Consider the following 23,153-nt stretch of genomic DNA (forward strand, 5'->3'; position numbering starts at 1 on the left):
CGGTTATCACATCAGATGACAGAGGCTTATCAGATGACAGTGGCACAGCAGAGGATGATAGCTTCGATGAAGCTTTTAACGTGCTTGAGAGTTGCGACAAAGAACTGGAAAATCTGGAAGACATAAATGTGGAAAGAGCTGTGGTTGTGACATCTGGAAACTGAGGGGTGCATGAACATGTGGATGGTGGATTATTGGGTGGACGGCCGCTGTAAGAAATTCCTTTTCCAATGAGCACTGCAGCAGTAATAAACAAAGCTGAATCGTAGCCGGTACCTATGTCAAATACTATTTTGAGCAATGGTGTCAATGAAAGCGTCAATAAACCTGTTGTCGGGGAATAAGAGTGCGAAAGGAAAAGTAAATTGACAGCAATGACATTCCCGTCACCAAAACCCGCAACTTTGATGATGGTGCCTGGAGCTAAAGATGCACTCAATCCAATAATACTCAAAATTGATATGCTTGACTTCAAGTAAATTGTCTGAGTTTCTGCAACGGAAAACACAAGCGATCCCACTGACAATTGCAATTGCATTTCGGAGTTCTTGGCCACAGTTATACAGCCTGTGCCGTCGATATTCAGGGTTTGAGCCCAGAAAGTATTGTATAAGCAAATTGAGCCGTCGTTCTTTATGGTGGACAAGCCACTTGATCCAACAATCTGTTCGATTACCAATGGGGCACTTCCTCCTGAAACACTTCCTCCAATTGTGCCAGTAGCTCTTCGAACATTTCTCTTGATGACCGTGTCTCTAAAGCGACTGCGGAACACCATCATACCAGTGTTTGTCCACGAACTTACGGAGGTGACTATAAATGGAGTTCCTACAATAGGTGCCCTGGAAATACCAAAATACATATCTCCGGTGTTTTCGAAAGACCCAACGGTTGTAATCCCATAAGTGGAAAGAAGTTTAGACGACAAGGAATTGAAGGAGACTGTTCCGGAGTTCACAAATATCCCGCCGGTCATCACAACTGAAGATGTCAAGTCTTTGGCGCTCGTGACATAGAACCCTCCCCTGACATTCACAGTGCCCACTAAGGTCACGAGGGCACTATCAACTATTGAGTAATATACTCCCGCATTCACAACGAGATCTCCCAAAGTTATGTCTACGGTGGTTATCTGAACGGTATTCTCGGTGACGATCACCGCGAATACTTGGGCGAGAAAATATAAGATGGCAACGGCCACCGCGCGAATTTTTGGTTTCATAGCGGAAAAGTGTGAAAGTAAAAACGAGCATTTTGCTCCACAGACTAGAATCTACGCCTTTTATCCCACATAGTATTGACTTGTTGCTTATGAAAGCCTGGCGGTTTTCCTAAATTGGACCATGAAAGACTTTAGCGCTTTGGGGTGTAGTTGTGGGAAGTCGTTCTCTATTTCTCAATGTGCAGACTGAACTGGTAACAAACAATATGCGCGCACTATCAAAATACGGCTCTTTCAAGATTCTACGAGACCATGAAAAAAGTCTATATTTCGATTAATCAGTGAGCCAGATAAATACATCGTTTAATTTATGTCATGTATAACTATTTTATTGCACTTTTAAATCTGAATTTACTTCTGCACTTACATGAATGTCTTTCGTTTTGCACGGGCTCATTTTTGAAAGTCGTACAAAATTATGAAGAAAACCGGTGTGCAGGCTATACACATGAAGTTCTTTTTTGTCTCTTGTTCTCAGATTTTGGATCATGCTTTTTAAAAGGATAGTCTGTTTCAGACTGTACAAATAAACAAGCAACTTCAGGACGAAAAGAAAATATAAAACCCTATTGTTCAACTGAGATAAGCTATGGCCTCCGGGAGCGTAATCTCATTTGTCTGATATGGGTTGCAGAAATTGAATTGAATCGTCTGTATTTTGTAGTAAAGATACCTGAAGATACTTGAGAAAGCGCCTGTCACTAAATTGGCTTTCAATATGAGGGAAAAACAAAAAGAGACAATATAAGGTGGAATTGTAAGGTCCCTGGTATCAGCTTGACACTGATGGTCCTTGTAAGCGCATATATATGCCCCATTACTGTGAGTTCCGTCAGATATCATTCTTGACAACTCATAGAATATTCTCTCGAGTTCTAAAGGTTCCATTCACGTGACCTCTGATTAAAATATATAAAGGTGGAATAGAAATCCTGTAGAGTTCTAGAGAAACCAGTGATCAAATAGTAATACATAACCCCTATGTCCCGTGAAGTCCCAAACAGGAATACAGGAGAGCAGTTCTGAGATCTTGCACAGCTGAAGTCCAATTTTTTTGAGAAAGAGAATCAGTCCACGGGGTCTTTCTTCATCTAGTATCTGTACAAAGTAATTCTTTTTTTTGTGAAGGGGATTTTTTTTACGATGTTTGGATTCTATAGTCGATTCCTAATTGTACTTTTTACAAAACAAATACAATTATTCGAACAAACTCAAATGCACGAGTCGCAAGTCCAGCCCTTTGCATCAAGTAAGGCGGCATTCTCAAGTTCAGAGAAAGTTCATCAGTGAATCCTACATAAACACCATGTATACTGTACTCAGTAATTTCTTAAGCTTTGAGCATGCCAATTAAGCTGTTAATCAGATGTGTGGCTTGAGCAGTGGCTCGTCACCATTTGCATGAAACAGAGTGTTTTTTTAACAACAGCTGCAATAAAAGATCATGGGGGGAAATATGCACATACCTATTCTTGGCTTTATTTATATGCATACGTGGAAGTTAAGTTCGGACAATGCTCTTTACATTTCTTGGCCAACAACTGAAGGAAGAGTTCCAGCCAAAGCTTGGAATTTTTTATTAAAAAACGAAAAATTGACAAAAAAAAAACCATCTGCCCTCTTTGCAAATCATTTTGAAGTTATCTCTCTCTTGCTCAAGATCTTATTTTTATGAAAGCGGACGGAAAAAATTAGTGAGACTGCCTATGAAAGTGGGATCATTTTTTTCTCAGATCCACTCATTCGTCCTTGAAATTTTCCTCGCATGGTAGGTAGCCTGGAAAGCTATTCAGAGAGCATTCAACAGCCTTAAAACAAATTTCTTTGATTTAGGGTTTTTGTTGAATCAATACTTCTGTAGGACCAACACTTTGAAATAATATTAAAAATCAAACAGCCAGCTGTCAGATACGTTCCTCGACCCGTTTTATTCCACTATTCTAGCCTGAGCAGTCACTCTTAGAACACCTCAAGTTCAATATTGATTACTATGTCAACAATTTCTAGAATGAGTCTCCTGTGGTAGTTGCTTCTACCAAGAATGTTGAAAAGGACCACGAGAGCGTATTTCCCGTTACTAGTGGTATCTTCAAGTGTTTACCGTGAAGATCGTGGTGACAAACCAATTTTAATTCAAGAATTATCAATGGGGTGGACTGAAGTCAACATCTCATCCAAACTCAATGCTCTTGATACCAGTATTTAGATGTTTCACATTTGCTGTAGAGATGGATAAGGAAAGTTGTTGTGATGTCTCCGTTGTCATAGACTTCGGATGTGCAAAGATGGCTTTGAAAAGTCGATGTCTTTCGTGGTAAAGTTTGACGGAGGACTCTTGATCCGAAATTGAAGTGATGAGGGGACAATAAATCATATCGCTGCAGCCATTCTGCTTTTTATGATCCTATCCCAAAGTGTTTCCACCGTTTGTTATGATGAGCCGTGGGACATAATCGAACGAAGCGCGGTGGCCCCATGGGGCTTTGTTTTTCTTTCTTCTTGTGGCTTAAGTACTTGAATGTCTCATTGTTAATGCATTTCTCTTCTGCTAACTCTAGCTTTGGGGTCTTTGATTTTTTTTAGAAAATTTGTCTGATCAAAACTATACTTAATAATATATAAAACCTCTAAACAGCTCCTAACTACGTACCAAGTGTCTTAGCTCGGCCCGTCCCCTTCCGGTAGTCACGGCCTGGCCAGTCCTCATTTTTTTTAGGCCGTATCCCAGCCGCAAGTAGCTAACTATATCCTGTTTCTACGACTTAATAGGAATAGACAGCCATGTTGCTTTATGGTAAGAGTTAAAAACCCTAAAAGGCATTTGTTGAATATTACATATGCAAACTTTTTATTATGAAACAGCCTGGAGCTGTCTCTTAAACTACGAGTAGATCGGTTTATAGATAGTTCAGCCTTAGTGGATAGGCCTAGTCTATCTGTCGTATTCTCGATGTCTAAAAAGTGTTATCCTTCTTCAGGGATGTCTCAGCCTCACGCTCCTTTATAGTTCGGAACCCTTCTATACAGTAGGTGAGGGGTAACCCCGATCAGGAATGTTTAGACTCTTCGTCCTTCGTATTATACAGGATGCCAAGAATCTATAATCTTGCTCATGTCGTATCATAACACTTTTCAACATCATATCCGTGATAGTTTAGTGGCTAGAATTACCGCTTGTCGCGCGGTAGACCGGGGTTCAATTCCCCGTCGCGGAGAATGTTTTTTCAAACACATACTTTATCTATCAATGGCTGTCTGACCTTTCGGGCTCTCTGATCTTTTGGACTAAAACAGGGCTTACCGTTTTAAATCAATAAAAGACATGCCAAAGGCGTGATTCCAAAGAAAGATAAATCATCTTCATCTTGAGGGCAGTTGTATATCGTCTTACGAATGTGATTTGCAGGAGATTTTTCGAGCTCTGATAAGTCGTCAGAATCACTGAATAAGAATAAAAAATGAAATAACTCTTACTATTTGAGCCTATCATTGGCGGTCATGTCAATCTGAGCTCTGCTTCATAAGTTTTTTTCCTCGACTCAAGAATTTCCTGCCCAAACTAGATGCGTGCATGCCAAGATGACCCGGCTCAATCTTGTCCCTCACTAAATTGACTTTGCTCCTGATAGACGTGTGTCTTCTTATGTCGCTATGCTGAGCATTTTTGTAGGCCTGAGTAGCCAATTTTCCAATTTGAATATGAGGGGACTCAGTGGACTTGAGTGACTCACGGAGCCATTGCGACAAACCGGTTTCATAGTTCATTTCATCAATTCTAGCTTTTTTAAGGAGCTCGATTCTATCAATGGGCTGCGAAATAGCCATTATCTTCTTCCAGTTTGAAACGGGGTATTTGACTTGCAGTGGGTGACTGACTTTGGTATTCGACTCTGCCTGTTCAATAATTTTAGTTCCAGAAGTTCCAGTACTAACAGCTTGACACTCCCCTTCTTCACGAATTGGGCTGAGCTCATCGACGGAATCTACCGGAGTATGGGTCTCCTCGTGAAATTTAGGCTTCTCGTAGTTGTGATCGTACAAGACAGAGGACTCGAGACTGTGATCAGGCGATTCATAGGGAGTGACTGGCTGATATGACTTAGCCACTGATATCGCATCCGAAAAGTCTTCGTCCAGGTGGTCTTCATTGATACGCTGTAGACTTGTATCAACCGTGTCAGGAACGGACACACAGCTTGAGTTAGAGATAGAGGGAGCGTAAGACGAGACGGGACCTAAGCGAGTGAACTTTTTGTAGGCCAGGTCATCCTTATTGAATATATTGACGTTCATTTGCGACTCATTGTCATTGTCACCAACAAATTGATCCCGGTATATGCTAGTGTTTGGTTTCCAAGCACCTAAATTGAAAGTTGCTGTTGACATCGTTGAATCTCTTCTGTTGACCGCAGCAGAGTCCTTGCTAATTGGAGGCGGCACGAGGTCTAGAGCTTTGGGATCTTTAATATCAGCGTTTCTGTCAGAAAAATCTCTGGGTTGAGGCATCTTCATTTCTTCAACAGATTTATTCGTAGGGTCCTCAGAGATGGCATTAGAGACATCATCAAGTCGCGTCTTTGAATCTCGTGGGACAAGTGGGGGTAAATTTTCACTTTGTATTGAAAGCGTTGAAGGTGGCTTCCTTATGGAAGTTTTGCGAGTATTTGCGGCTTCCGTTTGTAGGTCTTGACCAAGAGCCTCTCTAGCTTCAGAACACAGGGCTTGATCCTCTGTGCTGACATCCCCAGTGTCATCAAAGCGGTGGTTCTCAAAGTCGGGTAGTTTCATATCATGGATAGAGTCTAAAGTGGGCAAAAGCGATTTGTGTCCTTCTGTGATTTCCTCTTGCAGACCAGTAAAAGGGCCATCTGGTTGATTGGCGTGTAATGCACGCGAACTGTTTCCCCTGAAAAGCGTCGGGTCTCCTTCCATTTTTGATAAGTCATCGATGAGGGAGTCTAAAGCATCCGTTTTGATCCGGGTTCGATGGGTTTTGTTGCTCATGGTTTTTTTCAACTGCAAATCAGGCAAGTCGGTAGTTTCATTGTGCTCATCAAAATTGCTACTGTGCTCACTGTTATATCCCCAGTCATCCTCATCATAGTCCACCCCCATGGCACGCGCTTTCTTGGAGCTTTGAGATTCGACGTCATGAACCGTTAAATCCAAATTATGTTCTGTTTCCAGATTATAGTCATCAAAACTCGAGTCATCATCGCTGGCGCCAAGGTCCAACCTGTCGATCGAGAGGACCAATGCTTCAGGTGCGCCTTGGTTCAGATGCGGCATCTGCGGCTCTACAAATGACCTCTCACCCGTGCTCATGCTCGCAGACGATAAGTCCTCAGAAACCCTGCCCAAAACGGGCTCACTGGTGTTTACATCCGAAGAAGCACTGGTGACATGCGAGGTGAAAGAAGAATCCTCGGCCATAGTTCCCTGAGGAGAGCGGATATTCAAATGATCCGGCTCTCGCTGGATGGAATCTGTATCTGACACCAAGCTGCGATCTGAGGCTTCTGTTTCAGGGCTTCCGGGGGAGAAATAGTGACGCGTTTGGTAGGTGGGCGTAGGGGGCATGAAATCAGAGGCCTCGTGAACAGCCTTCGAGACCATGCTGGAGGTGTCAGTTTCTTCCAAAGGCTGTCTCCTGCCTACTCTGCTTGATTTTGAGCCTTGGGAAAGCAGGAGCCTAAAGCTTGGCTCGGACATCCCGGAAAACCCCAGCTTCCCGGAGTTTTTTGGGCCCTCGGCCTCGTTTCCTGACGATTCGTCTTCCTCGGAGCTGTCTTGGTCTGCTTTTCTGGCGGCAAAATCGGACTTATCGATCGAAAGAACGAGTGTCGAGTTGCTCACGAGATGCTCCGCTTCACTAGCAGAAATCCTTGGCCCATCAATAGCCGGTGTGATTTGCGAGGAAGAGGATGCGGATCTGAGGTCGTCCTTCATATTTCCTGCTTTGGCATGCTGCTCGAAATTCTCTTGTTCATTTTCGTACTCGTCGTATTCGCTCCCCCACTCGTCTCCATAGGTGGGCACGTCTGCCTTCACCCAGCGAGTCAGCCGATGTCTTTCAAAATTATCAGACATTTACGGATAAGTCTTTTGATTTTGTGACTGAGGAAAAGATCTGGATCTTGATAGATTATTTGCGGTACTGATACACCGCTTTTGGTGAGGCAAATTCCAACACAAAACTTGAGGCTCCTCAGTGTTAGGCCCCGGAGTGTAAGTGGTCACGTGACAAGAAAGAGTGGTTCGTGAGTTTCTCCTTAGCACACAAGTTTGGAAATGGTCGCATGAGGAGTCTTCAAAGGCGTTCTCACCAACTGGCCGTGGCGGGCAGCTTTGCTGTAAATAATGTCCTATGGAGACTACTTGTATGTCTGTCATTTTATCTACTTACGAACGATGCGCTGCGCCTACGCGCATCTTCCCTCCCAGCTCTTAAAGAACCGCAGAGGAAATCAGGAGCCGAGGATATGCGTGAATCTCAAACCAAAGATTGCACAGACAGGGTGTGTTTTTTGCTGTCTTGATAACGCAGCCAGTGGCTACTCATGGCTAGAAACGCGAATGTGTGCAATTCATGCACCGCTGCCTCCAGTCATATTTTTGAACATGTCGACATAGTCAAAGCACAGCCATCGAGAGGAAGCGTAGATAAAAACTGCTGTAGTTGGCTTTATGAAAAGGCATTGGACACAGAATTCTCACAAAAGCTGCTCTTCACAACCAAGGCCCTGGCTGTAGGATACTTACATGATGAAAGCCAAGTTCATGTCTTGAGGGTGCGAGGCACTCAATTGCGGCTTTTGGGAGTATTTCGCGGAAAGAATGCTTCTCATGTTGTTCAAAAGCGACAAGTAGGACTGGTTCCTGCTTTGTGTCAACACGCTGATGAACGCCCAGCTCATGGCACCGGTGCTTTGGCCTGCCTCCACCGCGTCCGCAGAGGTTTGGTCATCTTTGCATCCGGACAAGGAAATCACGTCTGCAGAGGACATTTTCGACTGGACAATCTTGTCCCGGTCCGTGCTCTGGTAATTCGTCACTTTCTTGAAGATTCCGGATACCGCGGACATGGCGCCGCTGATATTGCCCGCCTCATAGTTCATGAACGCCTTCAAAGCACCCGAACCGGCATCCTTCCACAAATTGGGCTCCTTCACCACGCCTTTGGTCGAGTACACAAAGGGCAAGTCCAAGGCCGTGCCCGAGTGACAGGCATCATACAAAGCCACCAACCTGCAGCCCGGGGGCAAAGGCTTGACCATGAGGTCATGCATTTCGTCATCGATGATGGGGCCCGCAGTCTCGAAGTCCAACGGGTAGACGCACGAGTCGAAGCCACTTTCCTCGTCACCATTCTGGTCGGGCACAAGGCCACCATGACTGGATATGTGGAAAAAGTAACTGTCGTTTGGGGCCGCATTCTTTGTGAGCCACTGCATAGCTCGTATGATGTTGTCCCTCGTGGGAAGTCGCGCGATCTCACGCTGGTCGTCGGTCAAAATCACCATGTCGTCGTACGAGTACCCGTAGTATTGGTTCAAGAACTTGCTCATGTTCTTCACATCATTGACACAGCCGCGCAACTCGTTCTTCGAGCCGTAGTAGTTGATGCCGATCAACAACGCCTTCTTTTTCCCGGTACAGTTGGAGTACTGGAAAGTCATGTTGCTGCTCTGCCCAAAGCTCTGCGGAGCCGAGGGCGGCGCACTCGTGGGAGCGTGACTTGAGTTGTTTCTGTAGCGCCCCAGGGAGTCGTATGACGCATTGGGCGCACTCTGGTGTCCGGTCAGCTGGTGCTGCTGCTGGTTGTAGTTTTGCTGCTGCTGGTACTGCTGTTGCTGCTGCTGGAACAGCGACGAGTTCAAGTTCCCGCCTTGCGGAATCCATTGGGAGTGTGGCGGGGGTCCGTGTGGGGGACCAGGTGGGGGTCTACCATAATAGCCGTTTTGCGGAGGGCCCGGAGGGCCCCCATAGTAGTTACCAGGCGGGGGCCCGTTGGGGTTGCTGGGTGGGGGGCCTTGATAGCCATAATTGGACTGCTGGTTGGGGTAGCCGCCTTGGTAATGGCCTTGACTGTTGTTGTACGAATGACCGCCACTGCCTGGAAACATGCTGGAGTACAGGGAGGCGACCCGAGAACATAAGCAGGCGGTGCTGAAGCGAGCCGGACCCATGCCTCTCAGATGCACGGGTGTACTGTATACAAGCACTGCACTGCAGCTCCCCTGATTCGGAAGGGATTCCAGAAGGAACAGAGGCAGGAGGCGCTGGGCCGAAGTCGAGGCATTCCCCACCCAGCGGGCCGTGGAGTGATTTTTCTTGGACTCTACAGCTCTCGCAGCCCCCTGATTATCACCAACTGCGTTTCCCGAAAGACCCTGGAGCATTGCACCCAAGTTGCAAGGTTGTGCTGCTATGATGTCATGGGCCTGGCAGATGTGGCCGAGGTGCAGTCTCGCAGCATCTTCCAGGTCCCAATCTCGGTAGAGTCGAGATTAGTGAGGTGCTAAATACATCACATGCCAGGATGTTCGGCTGATTCGTAATTGTATCAGCAGCTCGGTCAGAGCCACGATACATTGACACAAGACAGGCATTGGGAGCCCAGGCGCTGAATCAGCGGCGGTGCGTTCAGAACGTAATCGCATTGGCTCCCGAAACGTACATCGAATTGACTCCATGGACGTATACCGCAACGTATAATGCATTGGCTCCGGAACGTATATCGTCGTGATTTTCAGATGCCATCTCGCTTTTGCAGCCGGAGATTTGGAAGTGTCTAGCCAGGCCATACGTGCTTTACTGCCTGACCGTTTAGACTTTACTGGAAATACCACACTTGGGCCCCGGGGCAAGACACGGCTTCAGATCACACCGGCAGATTCCAGCCGATAACCTCCCAGCACCACCGGCTGCAAACACCGCTGGCTGCAAACAGCGCCGGCTTTCGCAGGCTCATAACTTCGGGTTCTCGAGCGAATTCTGGGCAGCCACCACTCCCGGGTAGACGTCCGCCGCCGGGTTGCCCATGTGCCAGAACCCCCCGTCCACCACCTGCACCGTGCCCGTGACATACGACGCGGCGGGCGAAAACACATACACCGTGGCCTCGGCAATGTCGCGGGCAGCCCCCCACCGCGCGAGCGGCACCTTCCGCCCCACGTCCGTGTCCGCAGTCATCAAGCGGGACATACCCTCGGTGCCCTCGATTCCGCCCGGCGCAATGCAGTTGCACCGGATCCCCAAAGGCCCCAACTCTACCGCAAGCGCATTGGAAAGGGCATCCACGCCCGCCTTGGCCGCGCCCACGTGCGCCTGGAACGGCACGCCGTAGTAGTGCAACGTGGCAGACACAAAGAGCACCGCGCCCCGGCTCTTGCGGAGCTCCACAAAACACGCCTTGACCGTGTTGAACGAGCCGAGCAAGTCGATGGACACCACGGACTTGAACGCGTTGGCCGACAAGTGGTTGAAGTCGGCCAAGAAGTTGCCCGCCGCGCCCGCAATAACAAAGTCGATGCGGCCCAACCGGCGAACGGCGGTCTCGACCGCGGCTGCCACCGAGTGGACGTCGCGCACATCCGTGCTGCCGATTCCCAAGACAGTGGCACCTTGTCGCAACCGCTGGATGTCGCGGGCGGCGCGCTCGGTTTTTTCCGTGTTTCTGCCCACAATCACTGCGTCGGCGCCAAGAAGCACGAGTGCCTCTGTTTGCACCCTGCAAATGGTTCCCGCACCGCCAGTCACAAATGCAACCTTGCCTTTAAAAATGCCTGGTTTCCAGGGGCACGTGTCGAGAAACGACCTGTCCAAACTAGCCATTACGGGGTTCCCTCTGATTCTCTAAGTTTTTGTATTTTTTTTTTTCTTTTCAGTTCGACGGTAGTCTTGTGTTCTTCAAAGCGACCACTGTTCTGAATCTGAACAGGACGTTTTATTCTTTTTTACTTGATTCCGTCTTTTCTTCTTTGTGTGTTTGATTCGGCTTGCTTCGCGTTGCTCGAATTTTTGTCTGGTGCAGAATGTTTATGAGCGCCCCTTGCAAAAAGAGTTGTGGTTTAAAGATGAAGGAACCGCTGGGAGGGAAGTGTCTGCTTGTTAGTTCCGGCAGTCGGGTCGATTGTTTTGCGGGGAAGGACCGACATATAGTGTGCGGCGGGCCGCGAATACTTTCAGTATCAGATTTTTCAATTCAAGTATGTACGGTACTTCGGATCCTTAGAATATTACTATTCTCTAAAAACCCTTAAGGAAAAAAAGAGAGGGAAAAAACTCTCCCTGTACGGGAGTTTTTTCCCTTGCCACGTGAGGGATGACTACATGGCGGATACCACGGGATAAATACCGACCGATCCAAATCGTCTCCCGAATAAGCTTCCATGAATTGACACCAAAATACCTGACCGAAATTGCCTGTGGGCACGTTCTCATTTATTTGGTTCAGCATAGGGTGTTGCTGATTGCGTGTCCTGATTAAGTAAGCGTAGGCTGGGCCCGGGAGTGATTTGAAAGCAAATGGATATACCGAAGAGAAACGGGTTGAGTACTGCGATATAATTGGAGGCATACTTGTAGAGCTACGTAGTCCAGTTCGCCTGAAGCTGTTTTGAGCTTCTCGGTTTTGGCAGATTCTCGGTTTTGGCAGATTCTCGGTTCTGGCAGATTCCCGTGGTGGGCGGAGTCGGCTCACGTTTCACAAGCTTTCTTGATGTACAGTGACTCGGGGCTTTGAAACTGACATTTGACTTGAAATTGATCTCGAAGGGCGCCAAGTGAGCAGCTTGTGGGCACTTTTTAGGAAAAATGTAGTTTTCGAAAATAAGCCTTTGTCTTGAGTTGAACCGATGAACCATAGTCCCATGATCTCTTGCACCGCTGATTTGATTGTGCTAGACAAAACCGAATCCTGCGATTCCCGCCAAGACTGGCCCACCCATCTAGTATTCTCTGGTTGGAAACGTCCCAGAGAGTCTGCACATGCATCTTACATTCCGACTCCTGGCAATATCCCCTACTGTATTTTCCTTTATGGGATGTATCTTTCTCACAGTTGTACATTCATAGAGCATACCACTGGAAGTACACACAATACATGGGTATACCTGGGAGGCGCCTTGAGCCCCCACAAGCCTGTATGTGCCATTCATGATTCAAAACCCCGTGTATTCTGCCCGCTCTCCAAAACATGTGTATTTTACCCGCTCTCCACAAGCCCGTATATTCCACAAGTCGTCGACGAGAATCGCACGGCAGCCAGCCTTTCTATTTCCACGAACACCTTGTGGTTCTATTGCACGAAGTGCGACAGAGTTACTCCTTATCCACGAGATTACTATGTCACCTCCAAGCACCGAGAAACAGGCAATGGAAAAGAACATGCAGCCACGCGCAGCTTTCGATTGAGCCAGCCCCGACAATAAACATTCTATATGATCCCCATTCCTTTGAGCTCCGAACACGCAGGCATGGGCATGTTTCGCGCTTGGTTCATGCGCTTCTCGTCCGTGAAAAACCACCCTTGTGCATCCTGGATCATCTCGCGTCTACGCGTCTGCTCGCGGCGGCACCGGGCTCGTTTATCCAGGATATATGTGTTTTCGACCTTGGTGTCGAAGTTGTGGAGGGCCCTTCCGTTCTTGTCTTTGACGAAGCTTTCACTCACGAAGTAAGGAATCTCGAACGTCGGCGTGTTTCTGCGGACTGGGAACTTGGAGCTTTTGGTGAATGAGTATTCGGGGGCGCTGTCGCCCGAGAAAAGAGACGACAATAGCGTCGCCAACAAAACAAGAAGCACCGGTGCCAACTGCCTTAGCGTTTCCCAGGACGTGGGTTCTGCGCGGTTCTGCTGGCTCTGTCTCTGGCTCTGTCTCTGTCTTTGCTGCTGGGCAAAATTGCCCGCAAACGGATCGAACCCGTTGCCGAAGCTCTGGAAAGTGAATCCATTGTTGCCGCCGAAAGTGAATGTCGTGTGGCCTGGAGCTGCGCCGCCTCCGAAAAACATGTTGAAGATGTCATCCTCAAAACCCTGCGCCCCAGCGCCACCAGCATTACCAAAGCCACGCGAAAACCCGCTGGTGGCTCCGGCGCCAGGAGAGCTGGAGCCCGCAAATCGAGAGTCGGGGTCTGAGCCCGTCTGGTCGAAAATGCGCTTTTTGCTCGGATCACTGAGCACGCCCCAGGCCTTGTTCAAATACTTGAATGCCTCGCTTGCCCTCGGATGCGAGTTTTTGTCCGGATGGAGTTTGATGGCCAACTTTCTGTACGATTTCTTGATCGTGGAGTCGGAGGCGGACTTCTCGCACTCTAGGATTTCGTAGTACTGGTGAGGCTTGCATGACAAGACCCTGAGCACCACTTTTTCCTGCTCGGCAGAATGTGACGACATGGCTGCAGATATCTCTAGCCTTGAGTTGTATTACGAGGATGTGCTGTGGTGTTGGTGGGGTGAAGCAAAGTACCTGGGAGATTGCCGTGTCGATTCTCCAGAGAAGGTCTAATCACTGCGGCGGACTGTTGGCACTTTTTGCGCGGTGCCATGCAGGCAGCAGGCCCCAGCTTCCCAGAGGTTCTGGCGGATTCTATGTTCCAGTTTTTGACTGTCTTTATTTCTGAGTGTTGCGTTTCATTGGGAACGAGTTCTGAATAAGTCCACGTGTGCTTATTGGGTGATTTTCGCCGCATCGTCCCAGAGGACTTGGTTCCCTAACCTCAGGCCACGTGCCTAATGTCGAAGGCAACAGGGCAAACTTGTTTTTTTTTTTTTTTCGTTGATTTGTTTAATAGAGAGAGGGATAAATTGTCTTCTCGTCTAGTTGCATCTGTTTCCGAATGTGCTGTTGCACGAGGGTCTAATCAGAGCATGCCATGCGAGTTGGGGTATCGAACAATCTATTGACATTTCTCCCGTTGTTTCCACCAGGACGATTTTTCTTATTCTTTTTCAATTTTCGGATGTTTCCATGTACGACGTTCCAGAATGGCAGTTCCAAACCATGGATGGGTAGTCTGGATCTGGATCTGGTGCTTCACATCTACTGGTCCGTATATTGGCTGGTTTCGCTTTGAGTCACCTAACCACGCTCTCTTCCGTATTTACACAATGTCTTGGAATTTAGTGAGCTTTTTTTGCATTACTTGCTGTGTTTACGAGAATATCACACTAGCTCAGTGATTTTATTGCATGTGCTGATATCCAGCTGCTTGAAAATTCACATGGCGAATTACCATAGCAATACCCATTATCGAGTGAAGCTAGTGAAGCTGCTTTTTTGAAGCTCACAACAGAAGACCGCCTTGGTGATGTATGCTTCTCAGGTGGACCGATATTTAGAGTGGCTCACATTCTTTATCAGCGGCCGTGCCACTGGTCAATGACGCGGGGATCTATCGCAATTCTGGCATTGTCTGGCAGTATGTTCTAATGACAAAAAGGTTATGTAGCTTTTTAACATAGATGAAATTCTTTGGCTTTGCTTTTGGGGAGCTCTGATTCTGAGGCTCTCCCGATTACAAGCTACTTGCAAACCTAGGTGATGGGTGTGGGCTCAAAACTACCATACAAGGTCCAGGGTTGTGGCCCAAGGGCGACTTAATACTAACCCATCAGAACTGATTGCTAGCTTCACACAGAAATTCACTTGGCCTTCAAAACACTTCTACAACCATTTAACACTTTATTCTGTAAAATTCTCAAACAGGATAAGCCATTGGTCAGGGGCCTTCAATTATTTCTGGAAAACTGAGAAATTGACGACTTCCCGACATTACATGATTTGCTTGACAAGACATATTGCTTCAGGCTACTTGATTCGTAGAACAAATGAAAAGTCGAGAATTATTCGGAAAGTATAATAGGTGAGGGTGAATCTAGATGCCATATCCGTCACGTCCTGGGTTATAGAAGACTGGCTTCTGCCCCATATTCCGGCCCACATACACGAGCTTGCGCAAGGAATACAAAGTTCTCTGCAGGGCGAGAGAACATAATTGCGTTTTTGCTTCTTAGGGATTTCGTGTTTTCACTTCTACGGATATTGCTAGGATTGCTCGTCTGGCCTTTTCCTTGCACCGATGTCGGATACACCCCCGCATATTAACAAGGCTGAGCCGAGCTGAAGTCCCAAGCAAAAAAAAAAAAACTGATCGTAAGCGCGTATTTTATGCCACAATTGAAAACAAAATACGACTTATTGGAAGAAGACTGAGCTGACTTCTCCAGCCAGCCTCATCAATGAACACGATAGCCGGGGATATACGATGCATGCCATTCACTCTGATTGCCTCCATGGGGCTTTGCGGATGCAGGCTTAAGATAAAGGTTCGGACCAAAAAAACAGGCGCAGCGGCTTGCGCTCCCTGAAACGTGCGATATTGTTTAGTGCACTTCCTTGCTGTCTGCTTGCAAATCAGAGAGCTTTGTGGGGTTTCGCAATCCCGTCGCTGTCCGGAAAATCGTTTACGGTCGTTTGGATTCTGTTTCATGTATCCAGAGGCCCCGAGACCCGAAACGTCTCTTTTCGCAGGCGAGTCTCAGGTCAGCACACGTGCCTCGAAAGTCTCTTGAGTACTGCGTGTGCGCATGACCCCACCATCACGTGTGGCCACCTTGGTGATAAACCGTAGCAGGGATTCCCACCCAGAAGCCGAGGCGCCACACGCGAGCCTGCACACAGTGTATTACATGTGCAGTACATGCGCATCATAGCGACTTCCTCTGCCATACAATCCACACCTTCGCCACCAATATCTGATCCGGGACACTGGTATATTTAGTGACTGAATCCCCCAGCAAGCGCAGCGAATCAGCCCTTTATTTTCGCTTGCATTGGGCCGTGTGAATCTTTAACTTAGACTTCACGCTTTCCGTAATAAGCAACCTGATTTTTTTCAAACATCGTCCTTCCATTGGCCACTTTTCGCCGCACTCGGAACGCTCTCGCATACCCCAGTGAATTTTCAGTTAATCAATTGGACCACCCATTTGGCTTCCAATAGACCAAAAGCACACTTTTTTTTTGAATGTTGTACCTTCCGTATGCTGCTCTTTTAGCAGCAGTGACCTCGGCTGCCAGTACGCCGGAGGTCCCTAGAGTCGGCGCCCTCAAGATGGACTTTTCTGTCTTGAGAGGCAGTTCTCTATCTTCGGCAAAGAAGGGCAACGTCCCTGCCCTTATAAAGAGAGATGGCCTGGCCGAACTTACGTTGACAAACGAACAGACGTACTACTCGTCAACTCTCAAGGTTGGGTCTCAGGGCGCAGAAAACGATGTCGTTGTCGATACCGGCTCATCGGATTTGTGGGTCATGTCGAGCGACGTTGACTGCTCGTCCACATCGACTTCCTTCAGGAGATCCATTGAAAACTTTGAACGGTTTTCGCACCGCCGTCTCATGAGTTTTGAGATGCCAGACTCAACCGAGACCGATGCCACGGACAAAAACAAGAGGGCAGACAGCACCAACACTTGCACGGCATCCGGCTCTTTCAACACCGCGGATTCAAGCTCGTTTCAGGTCAACACCACTGCCCCCGACTTCTCCATTTCCTATGCGGACGGTACGTACGCTACCGGCTACTGGGGATACGACTACATTGACTTTGGGTCTGCCAATGTATCCGACTGTAGTTTTGCCGTGGTGAACGACACGTCGTCAGACATTGGTGTTTTCGGTATTGGCCTCGCCCAGTTGGAGACGACATACTCCGGCACCACTGCAACCAGCCCGTACACGTACGAGAACTTTCCTCTTCGGTTGAAGGCCACTGGCGCCATTAACAAGGTGGTGTACTCGCTCTACTTGAATTCGGCCGATGCCCTGTCGGGCTCAGTGTTGTTTGGCGCAGTTGACCATGCCAAATACAGCGGCCAGTTGCAGACGGTGCCCCTCGTCAACATCTACTCGCTGTTCTTCACCAACCCCATCCGGTTTGACATTGTTCTTGACTCGATCACGTTGGAGAGCTCGTCGCAAAATGTCACGGTATCCTCGTCCAGCATAGCTGCATTGTTGGACTCCGGCACCACTTTGACCTACCTCCCGTCTGCCATCTTGAGCTCCCTTGTATCGCTGTTGGATGCATCCACCAGCTCCTCGGGCTATTACACGGTGGACTGTGACTACGACTCAGACGATATCTATGCCGTGTTCAACTTTTCTGGCGTCGAGATCAAGGTGCCAATGTCCGACTTGATCATCCTGCTGGGCTTCCAGTGCTACTTGGGTGTTTTGGAGCAGTCCTCCAGTTCTCTGACCAGCACTACGTACGCCATATTGGGTGACAACTTCCTTCGTAACGCGTACATTGTGTACGACTTGGAAGACTATGAGATTTCGTTAGCCCAGGTCAACTTCTCCAGCAGTGAGGACATCGAGACGGTCACGAGCTCAATCCCCCTGGCTGTGCAGGCTGAAGGATACTCTTCCACATCTCTTTCGACATCTATCGAGACGGGCTCGACAAGCTCGCAGTTGAGCTCTTCAGGAACCAAGAGTTCCGAGGGCAGCAGCGCGGTCCATCTCGCCAAGTCTTTGTTCATTGCGGTGGTTGGAGCGGGTCTTGTTTTGGTGTTTTAGATGCTTCGCCAATGTCCGTTTTCTGTTCCGCCAACAAGGAGCACTTCGAGGAGCGCACCATGCCTAGGTTCATGCTGCGACATCCCTCTTGCAAATTGCCTTTAGAAAACCTCTATTTAACACAATACGATCGATATGGTCGCGTATCTTTTGCAGGCAGTTTGTAGTCACCATGTAGTGTAGTTGGCTCGAATGCCTCGCTGTCCCATACTCGCTAGTAATTTCAAATTGAGATTGTTTTGACCAATTGTGCGGGGCTTCTCAGCTGAGTCTCAACTGTTTCTCTTCAATATATGGCTCGTGATCCTCGAAGGTTTGCATCAACAATAGAAAAAGATATCGCATAAAAGACAAAACACCAATAAAGCCCCCAATAATCTTGATGAATGAGAGGAAAGCAAGCCGAAGGTGGAAGCTTGGGTCATTCAAGTAAGTGATCAAATGAGGTAATATTATGTCATTTGGTTGTTCAACGCCCAATCAATGAAGGCAGAGCCCGCTGATATAAACGGGCTCGGTTAAACGGGCTCGGTTGACGCTGCAAAGGTCTGAAAGCCATGCGATGTTTTCAAAAGTGCCCATCAACACCAGATGGTATAGGTGACTTCTTGTTCAATGAAGACATGCTGTGCCCATGGCCTGTATGTACAGTGAAGAACACGCCGGGTTCTCCGCCACAGGGGCAGACCTGCGCGTTGATGCCCACAGAAAAAAGACATTAGAAATGACCGGCACCCTCTGAAATAATCACCAGCCCATGTGGACTGAGTGCCGAGGGGAAAGAGCGCTGCGAAACGGGCAACGCCTTTTTTGCAATGAGTCGGTTTGGTTCCGGCGCGCGTTCTGTCACGTGGTATCCGCCACGTAGGCATCCCTCACGTGGCAAGAGGAAAAAACTTCCGTACAGGGAAAGTTTTTTCCCTTTCCTTTCTTCCTTAAGGGTTTTTAGAGAATAGTAGTATCCTAAGGATCCGAAGTACCGTACATACTTGAATTGAGAAATCTGATACTGAAACGTTCGTAGGCGGTGGCAGCGGCGGGGAAAAGACGGGGTCTTATTTTATCAGGGTAGTTCATTTGTTGGACCGTGGGCTTCCCCTTTTATTCCAACATTGCCGAGTGTCTCATGCCGGGCGCTTCTCTCTATTGTCCAGGCACGGGAAGTGCAACGTGGAGCGGTGCAGTCATGCCCCGACCAAAATCCCAGGTTGGTATAGGGCCCGTGCGGCCGTGCCATCGCACGCTTACGAAAAATTGGACCCAGGGCCGGGTCAGCAAACAGTGCGGCCGGCCGGTTTATTAGAGAACACGTCTTGCTTACATCGGCTGGAACAAAGTGGCCATTTGCGCGGGGCCCCTGCCAAAACGCGCTTCCCGTCTGTCCGTTTCCTAGCCCTGCCCCCGGAAATAAAAAAAATAAATTCAAAAAAATAAACAGGTGACATGTGCATTGTTACATTGCCCGGACAACATGGGTGCGGGCCTACTGTGGAATTTGGCGCGGCGAAGGCGCAGGGCTCGACATGACAGAAGTCGCAACGGCCAAGCGTATTGTATGGCGCCACGAAACAGGCCTGATGTTTGGATCCTTGTTTCTCCGGCTTGTTCCTTATTGTTTCCTTGGCTCACCCGTGCTCTCTACCGATTTGGCCCCCGGCCACCTCGTCTTCAGCACGCCCGGCTTATTCTGGCCGCAGCCGCAATTCCCCGTCTGCACAGGCTCTGTTTTAGCGGTCTATTTGGCGCCCCTCGCGAAGGGCAAAAAAGCCCCGTCTGCCTGGCTCAGTCTCAGCCTCGTTCTGCGACCATCTCTTTTTTTAGCCCAGTTCTCTTTTCGCCCCCGCCAAAAAAATAAAAGGACCACCGCTGTTTGTGCCCTGAACTCACTGTGTTTTAAACCCGACTCCGCCAGGCTCTCTTTCTCCTGCCACCGGTTTGACTTCACCATCCTCACCTCCCACCAAAAAGCCCCGCTTGGACACCGACATGGATACCGCAGCGTTGTTGGCGATTCTTGACGATCCAAGCGCGTTTGCTGAACAGGCGCCGCTACTACGCCAGGACTTGCGGCGCGTCCTAGCCGCCCAGAACACGCAGATCAAGGAGTTGTCGCTGGCGCATAACACCGCGTGTGAAGCCAACAAGGCTTTCAAGCTGGCGCTTTCGGAGATCGGCACCGTGGTGATCTCCGTCGCCATGGGCGACTTGCTGAAGAAAGTCGAGATCCACTCGGTCGAGCTGGACCCGGAGATTTTGAAGGTCAAGATCACCATCAACACCATGATGGACCAGCTCCAGGCGTTCGCGACCGAGGTCACCAAAGTCGCCACCGAGGTCGCCAACGGCGAGTTGGGCGGCCAGGCCAAGAACGAGGGCTCCGTGGGCATCTGGCGCTCGTTGACCGACAACGTCAACATCATGGCGTTGAACCTCACCAACCAGGTGCGAGAAATCGCCGACGTCACGCGCGCGGTTGCCCAGGGCGACTTGTCCCGCAAGATCAACGTCCATGCGCAGGGCGAGATCTTGCAGTTGCAGATGACCATCAACACCATGGTGGACCAGCTCCGAACGTTTGCGTTCGAGGTGTCCAAAGTCGCGCGTGACGTGGGGGTCCTTGGTATTTTGGGCGGCCAGGCCTTGATCGAGAACGTCGAGGGGATCTGGAAGGAACTCACGGATAACGTCAACGCCATGGCGCTCAACTTGACCACGCAGGTGAGAAACATTGCCAACGTCACGACTGCTGTTGCTCAGGGCGACTTGCTGAAGAAGGTCACCGCCGACTGCAAGGGTGAAATCCTAGACTTGAAGCTCACAATCAACCAGATGGTGGACCGCTTGCAGACCTTTGCTCTCGAGGTCACCACGTTGTCTCGCGAAGTCGGAACCTACGGTATCTTGGGCGGCCAGGCGAACGTCCGTGATGTCGAGGGAGCTTGGAAAGCCGTGACCGAGAACGTCAACTTGATGGCCACCAACTTGACCAATCAAGTCAGATCCATCGCCACAGTCACCACGGCCGTTGCGCATGGCGACTTGTCCCAAAAGATCGACGTGCACGCCCAAGGAGAAATCTTGCAGTTGAAGAACACCATCAACAAAATGGTGGACTCCTTGCAGCTCTTCGCCTCCGAGGTCTCTAAAGTTGCCAGAGATGTCGGTATCAATGGTAAGTTGGGCATTCAGGCTCAAGTCTCTGATGTTGATGGTTTGTGGAAGGAAATCACCTCCAATGTCAATACCATGGCTGCGAACTTGACGTCCCAGGTCAGAGCTTTTGCTCAGATTACAGCAGCAGCCACCGACGGCGACTTCACTCGCTTTATCACTGTCGAGGCTTCTGGTGAGATGGATGCCTTGAAGACCAAGATTAATCAGATGGTGTTCAATTTAAGAGAGTCCATTCAAAGAAACACTGCTGCAAGAGAGGCCGCCGAATTGGCCAACAGCGCTAAATCGGAATTTTTGGCGAACATGTCGCACGAAATCAGAACGCCGTTGAACGGTATCATTGGTATGACCCAATTGTCCCTTGATACCGAGCTTACACAATATCAGCGTGAAATGTTGAGCATTGTCCACAATTTGGCCAACTCTTTGCTTACAATTATCGATGACATTCTTGATATTTCTAAAATCGAGGCGAACAGAATGACTGTTGAGCAGATTGACTTTTCATTGAGAGGCAACGTGTTTGGTGCTTTGAAAACTTTGGCCGTCAAGGCCATCGAGAAAAACTTGGATCTCATCTACCAATGTGATTCTTCGTTCCCAGATAACTTGATTGGCGATTCATTTAGATTGCGCCAAGTTATTCTCAATTTGGCGGGCAATGCCATTAAGTTCACTAAAAAGGGAAAAGTCAGCGTGAGTGTTCGGAAGTTTGGCGGGGTCCCAGAAGATCCGGACAAACTTCTTCTAGAGTGTTGTGTGAGCGATACTGGAATTGGCATTGAAGAAGACAAACTTGGCTTGATTTTCGACACATTCTGTCAAGCAGATGGGTCCACTACGAGAAAGTTTGGAGGAACCGGTCTTGGTTTGTCAATCTCAAAGCAATTAATCCATCTTATGGGTGGTGAAATCTGGGTTACTTCTGATTATGGTCATGGATCCAACTTCTCTTTCACGGTGTCTGTGTCTCGTTCCAATATTCAATACTCTGCAAACAGCGAGCTGCTTATGCCTTTCAGAAATCATCACATTTTGTTCATTTCAACAGATCACAACGATTCTGAACTCGAGGAAATTCAAAATAATATTATTGGGCTTGGCTTGGAACCAGTTATCGCAAGATCTACCCAAGAGGCAAATCTTTCGGAGCCAATCAACTACGACATAATTATGATAGACTCTATCAATACCGCGAAAGAGTTGAGATTGTTGCCCGAGGTTAAATACATTCCCTTGGTCTTATTACACCACTCCATACCTGAGTTGAATATGAGGGTTTGCATAGACTTGGGAATCTCGTCGTACGGGAACACTCCCTGCACAATCTCGGACTTGGCAAGTGCTATAATACCGGCTTTAGAATCCAGATCTATTGCTCAGAACACAGATGATTCTGTCTCCTACAGAATTCTCTTGGCCGAGGACAATTTGGTCAATCAAAAGTTGGCTGTAAGAATTTTGGAGAAACAAGGACATCAAGTGAAGGTGGTTGAAAACGGCTTAGAAGCATTTGAGGCTGTCCAGAAAAAGAAATTTGATGTTGTTTTGATGGATGTACAAATGCCGGTCATGGGCGGGTTCGAAGCCACCGAAAAGATCAGACAATGGGAGAAGAAACTGAATCCCATCGACTCTCTCAGCTTCCGGACTCCGATCATAGCATTGACTGCCCATGCAATGTTGGGTGATCGAGAAAAATCTCTCGCAAAGGGAATGGACGATTATGTTTCGAAGCCATTAAAACCGAAATTGTTAATGCAGACGATTGCGAAGTGCATACACAACATGAAACAATTAAAGGAATTATCGAAACAAAACAACAGCAACCGCACTTCAGACTTTGCCAAGAATTTACAAAAAATCAAAAGTTCTCAAACACCCGGTACCAGCGAACAAGGTGGAGGATCTCCAACCAGAGCGACTGCCACCAACGGGCTCGACTCTGTCCATCAAGCATTCGAGGATCACTCCCCTGAGAGAGAAAAGGGGGCTTTGACTACTCGGCATTCGGAGGAAGTTGTCACCAAGACCAGGCCAGGTGCGCTTTCGGCAGGTAGTCGGTCTCAAACAGAAAGCTATTTGTTATTCTCAAAGAAGGATGACGCTTGAGACAAGCTGTTTGTCAATTTAAAACTTGCATCCAAATAACAAATTGTTACTAGAG

The 23,153-nt window shown here is 48.3% G+C and overlaps 7 protein-coding genes and 1 non-coding gene across 8 annotated transcripts in view; 3 read left to right on the plus strand and 5 right to left on the minus strand.

The window, feature by feature from the left end:
- The window catches only part of METBIDRAFT_47683 (uncharacterized protein), a gene marked incomplete at both ends in the record, with an annotated part of 2,795 nt that extends 1,573 nt beyond the window's left edge, over positions 1–1,222 (minus strand). The window contains 2 exons of the mRNA XM_018858205.1: positions 152–664; positions 749–1,222. Coding sequence (XP_018709340.1) covers positions 152–664; positions 749–1,222 — 987 coding nt within the window. The remainder of the gene's footprint in view (positions 1–151; positions 665–748) is intronic.
- Positions 1,223–4,267: 3,045 nt separating this feature from the next.
- Positions 4,268–7,312, minus strand: METBIDRAFT_75327 (uncharacterized protein; the record flags this gene model as incomplete). The annotated part of the gene is made up of 3 exons (XM_018858429.1): positions 4,268–6,517; positions 6,587–6,920; positions 6,990–7,312. 3 exons carry the CDS (start codon positions 7,310–7,312, stop codon positions 4,724–4,726), a joined length of 2,451 nt encoding a protein of 816 aa, XP_018709341.1. The 3' UTR covers positions 4,268–4,723.
- On the plus strand, positions 4,366–4,437 carry METBIDRAFT_t243. Its single transcript has one exon. It is a non-coding gene; the product is annotated as a tRNA-Asp (tRNA).
- A 668-nt stretch (positions 7,313–7,980) lies between the features above and the next one.
- Positions 7,981–9,348, minus strand: METBIDRAFT_47781 (caspase family protein; the record flags this gene model as incomplete). The annotated part of the gene is made up of 2 exons (XM_018858219.1): positions 7,981–8,971; positions 9,089–9,348. The coding sequence occupies 2 exons, from the start codon at positions 9,346–9,348 to the stop codon at positions 7,981–7,983; spliced, it is 1,251 nt and encodes a 416-aa protein (XP_018709342.1).
- Positions 9,349–10,192: 844 nt separating this feature from the next.
- SPS20 (Sps20p) lies at positions 10,193–11,059 on the minus strand (the record flags this gene model as incomplete). The annotated part of the gene is made up of 1 exon (XM_018859166.1): positions 10,193–11,059. The coding sequence occupies one exon, from the start codon at positions 11,057–11,059 to the stop codon at positions 10,193–10,195; it is 867 nt and encodes a 288-aa protein (XP_018709343.1).
- A 1,419-nt stretch (positions 11,060–12,478) lies between these two features.
- HLJ1 (type I HSP40 co-chaperone) lies at positions 12,479–13,992 on the minus strand. The gene has a single exon (XM_018855173.1). It carries the CDS (start codon positions 13,620–13,622, stop codon positions 12,663–12,665), a length of 960 nt encoding a protein of 319 aa, XP_018709344.1. The 5' UTR covers positions 13,623–13,992; the 3' UTR covers positions 12,479–12,662.
- Positions 13,993–16,255: 2,263 nt separating this feature from the next.
- Positions 16,256–17,812, plus strand: METBIDRAFT_47631 (pepsin-like aspartic protease; the record flags this gene model as incomplete). Its single annotated transcript, XM_018858199.1, has 1 exon — positions 16,256–17,812. The coding sequence occupies one exon, from the start codon at positions 16,256–16,258 to the stop codon at positions 17,810–17,812; it is 1,557 nt and encodes a 518-aa protein (XP_018709345.1).
- A 1,986-nt stretch (positions 17,813–19,798) lies between these two features.
- NIK1 (Nik1p) lies at positions 19,799–23,098 on the plus strand (the record flags this gene model as incomplete). Its single annotated transcript, XM_018858234.1, has 2 exons — positions 19,799–22,933; positions 22,976–23,098. 2 exons carry the CDS (start codon positions 19,799–19,801, stop codon positions 23,096–23,098), a joined length of 3,258 nt encoding a protein of 1,085 aa, XP_018709346.1.
- Between the last annotated feature and the right edge of the window lie 55 nt (positions 23,099–23,153).

The sequence above is a fragment of the Metschnikowia bicuspidata genome (assembly GCF_001664035.1).
Source record: "Metschnikowia bicuspidata var. bicuspidata NRRL YB-4993 chromosome Unknown METBIscaffold_9, whole genome shotgun sequence".
Classification (NCBI taxonomy): Eukaryota; Fungi; Ascomycota; class Pichiomycetes; order Serinales; family Metschnikowiaceae; genus Metschnikowia; species Metschnikowia bicuspidata.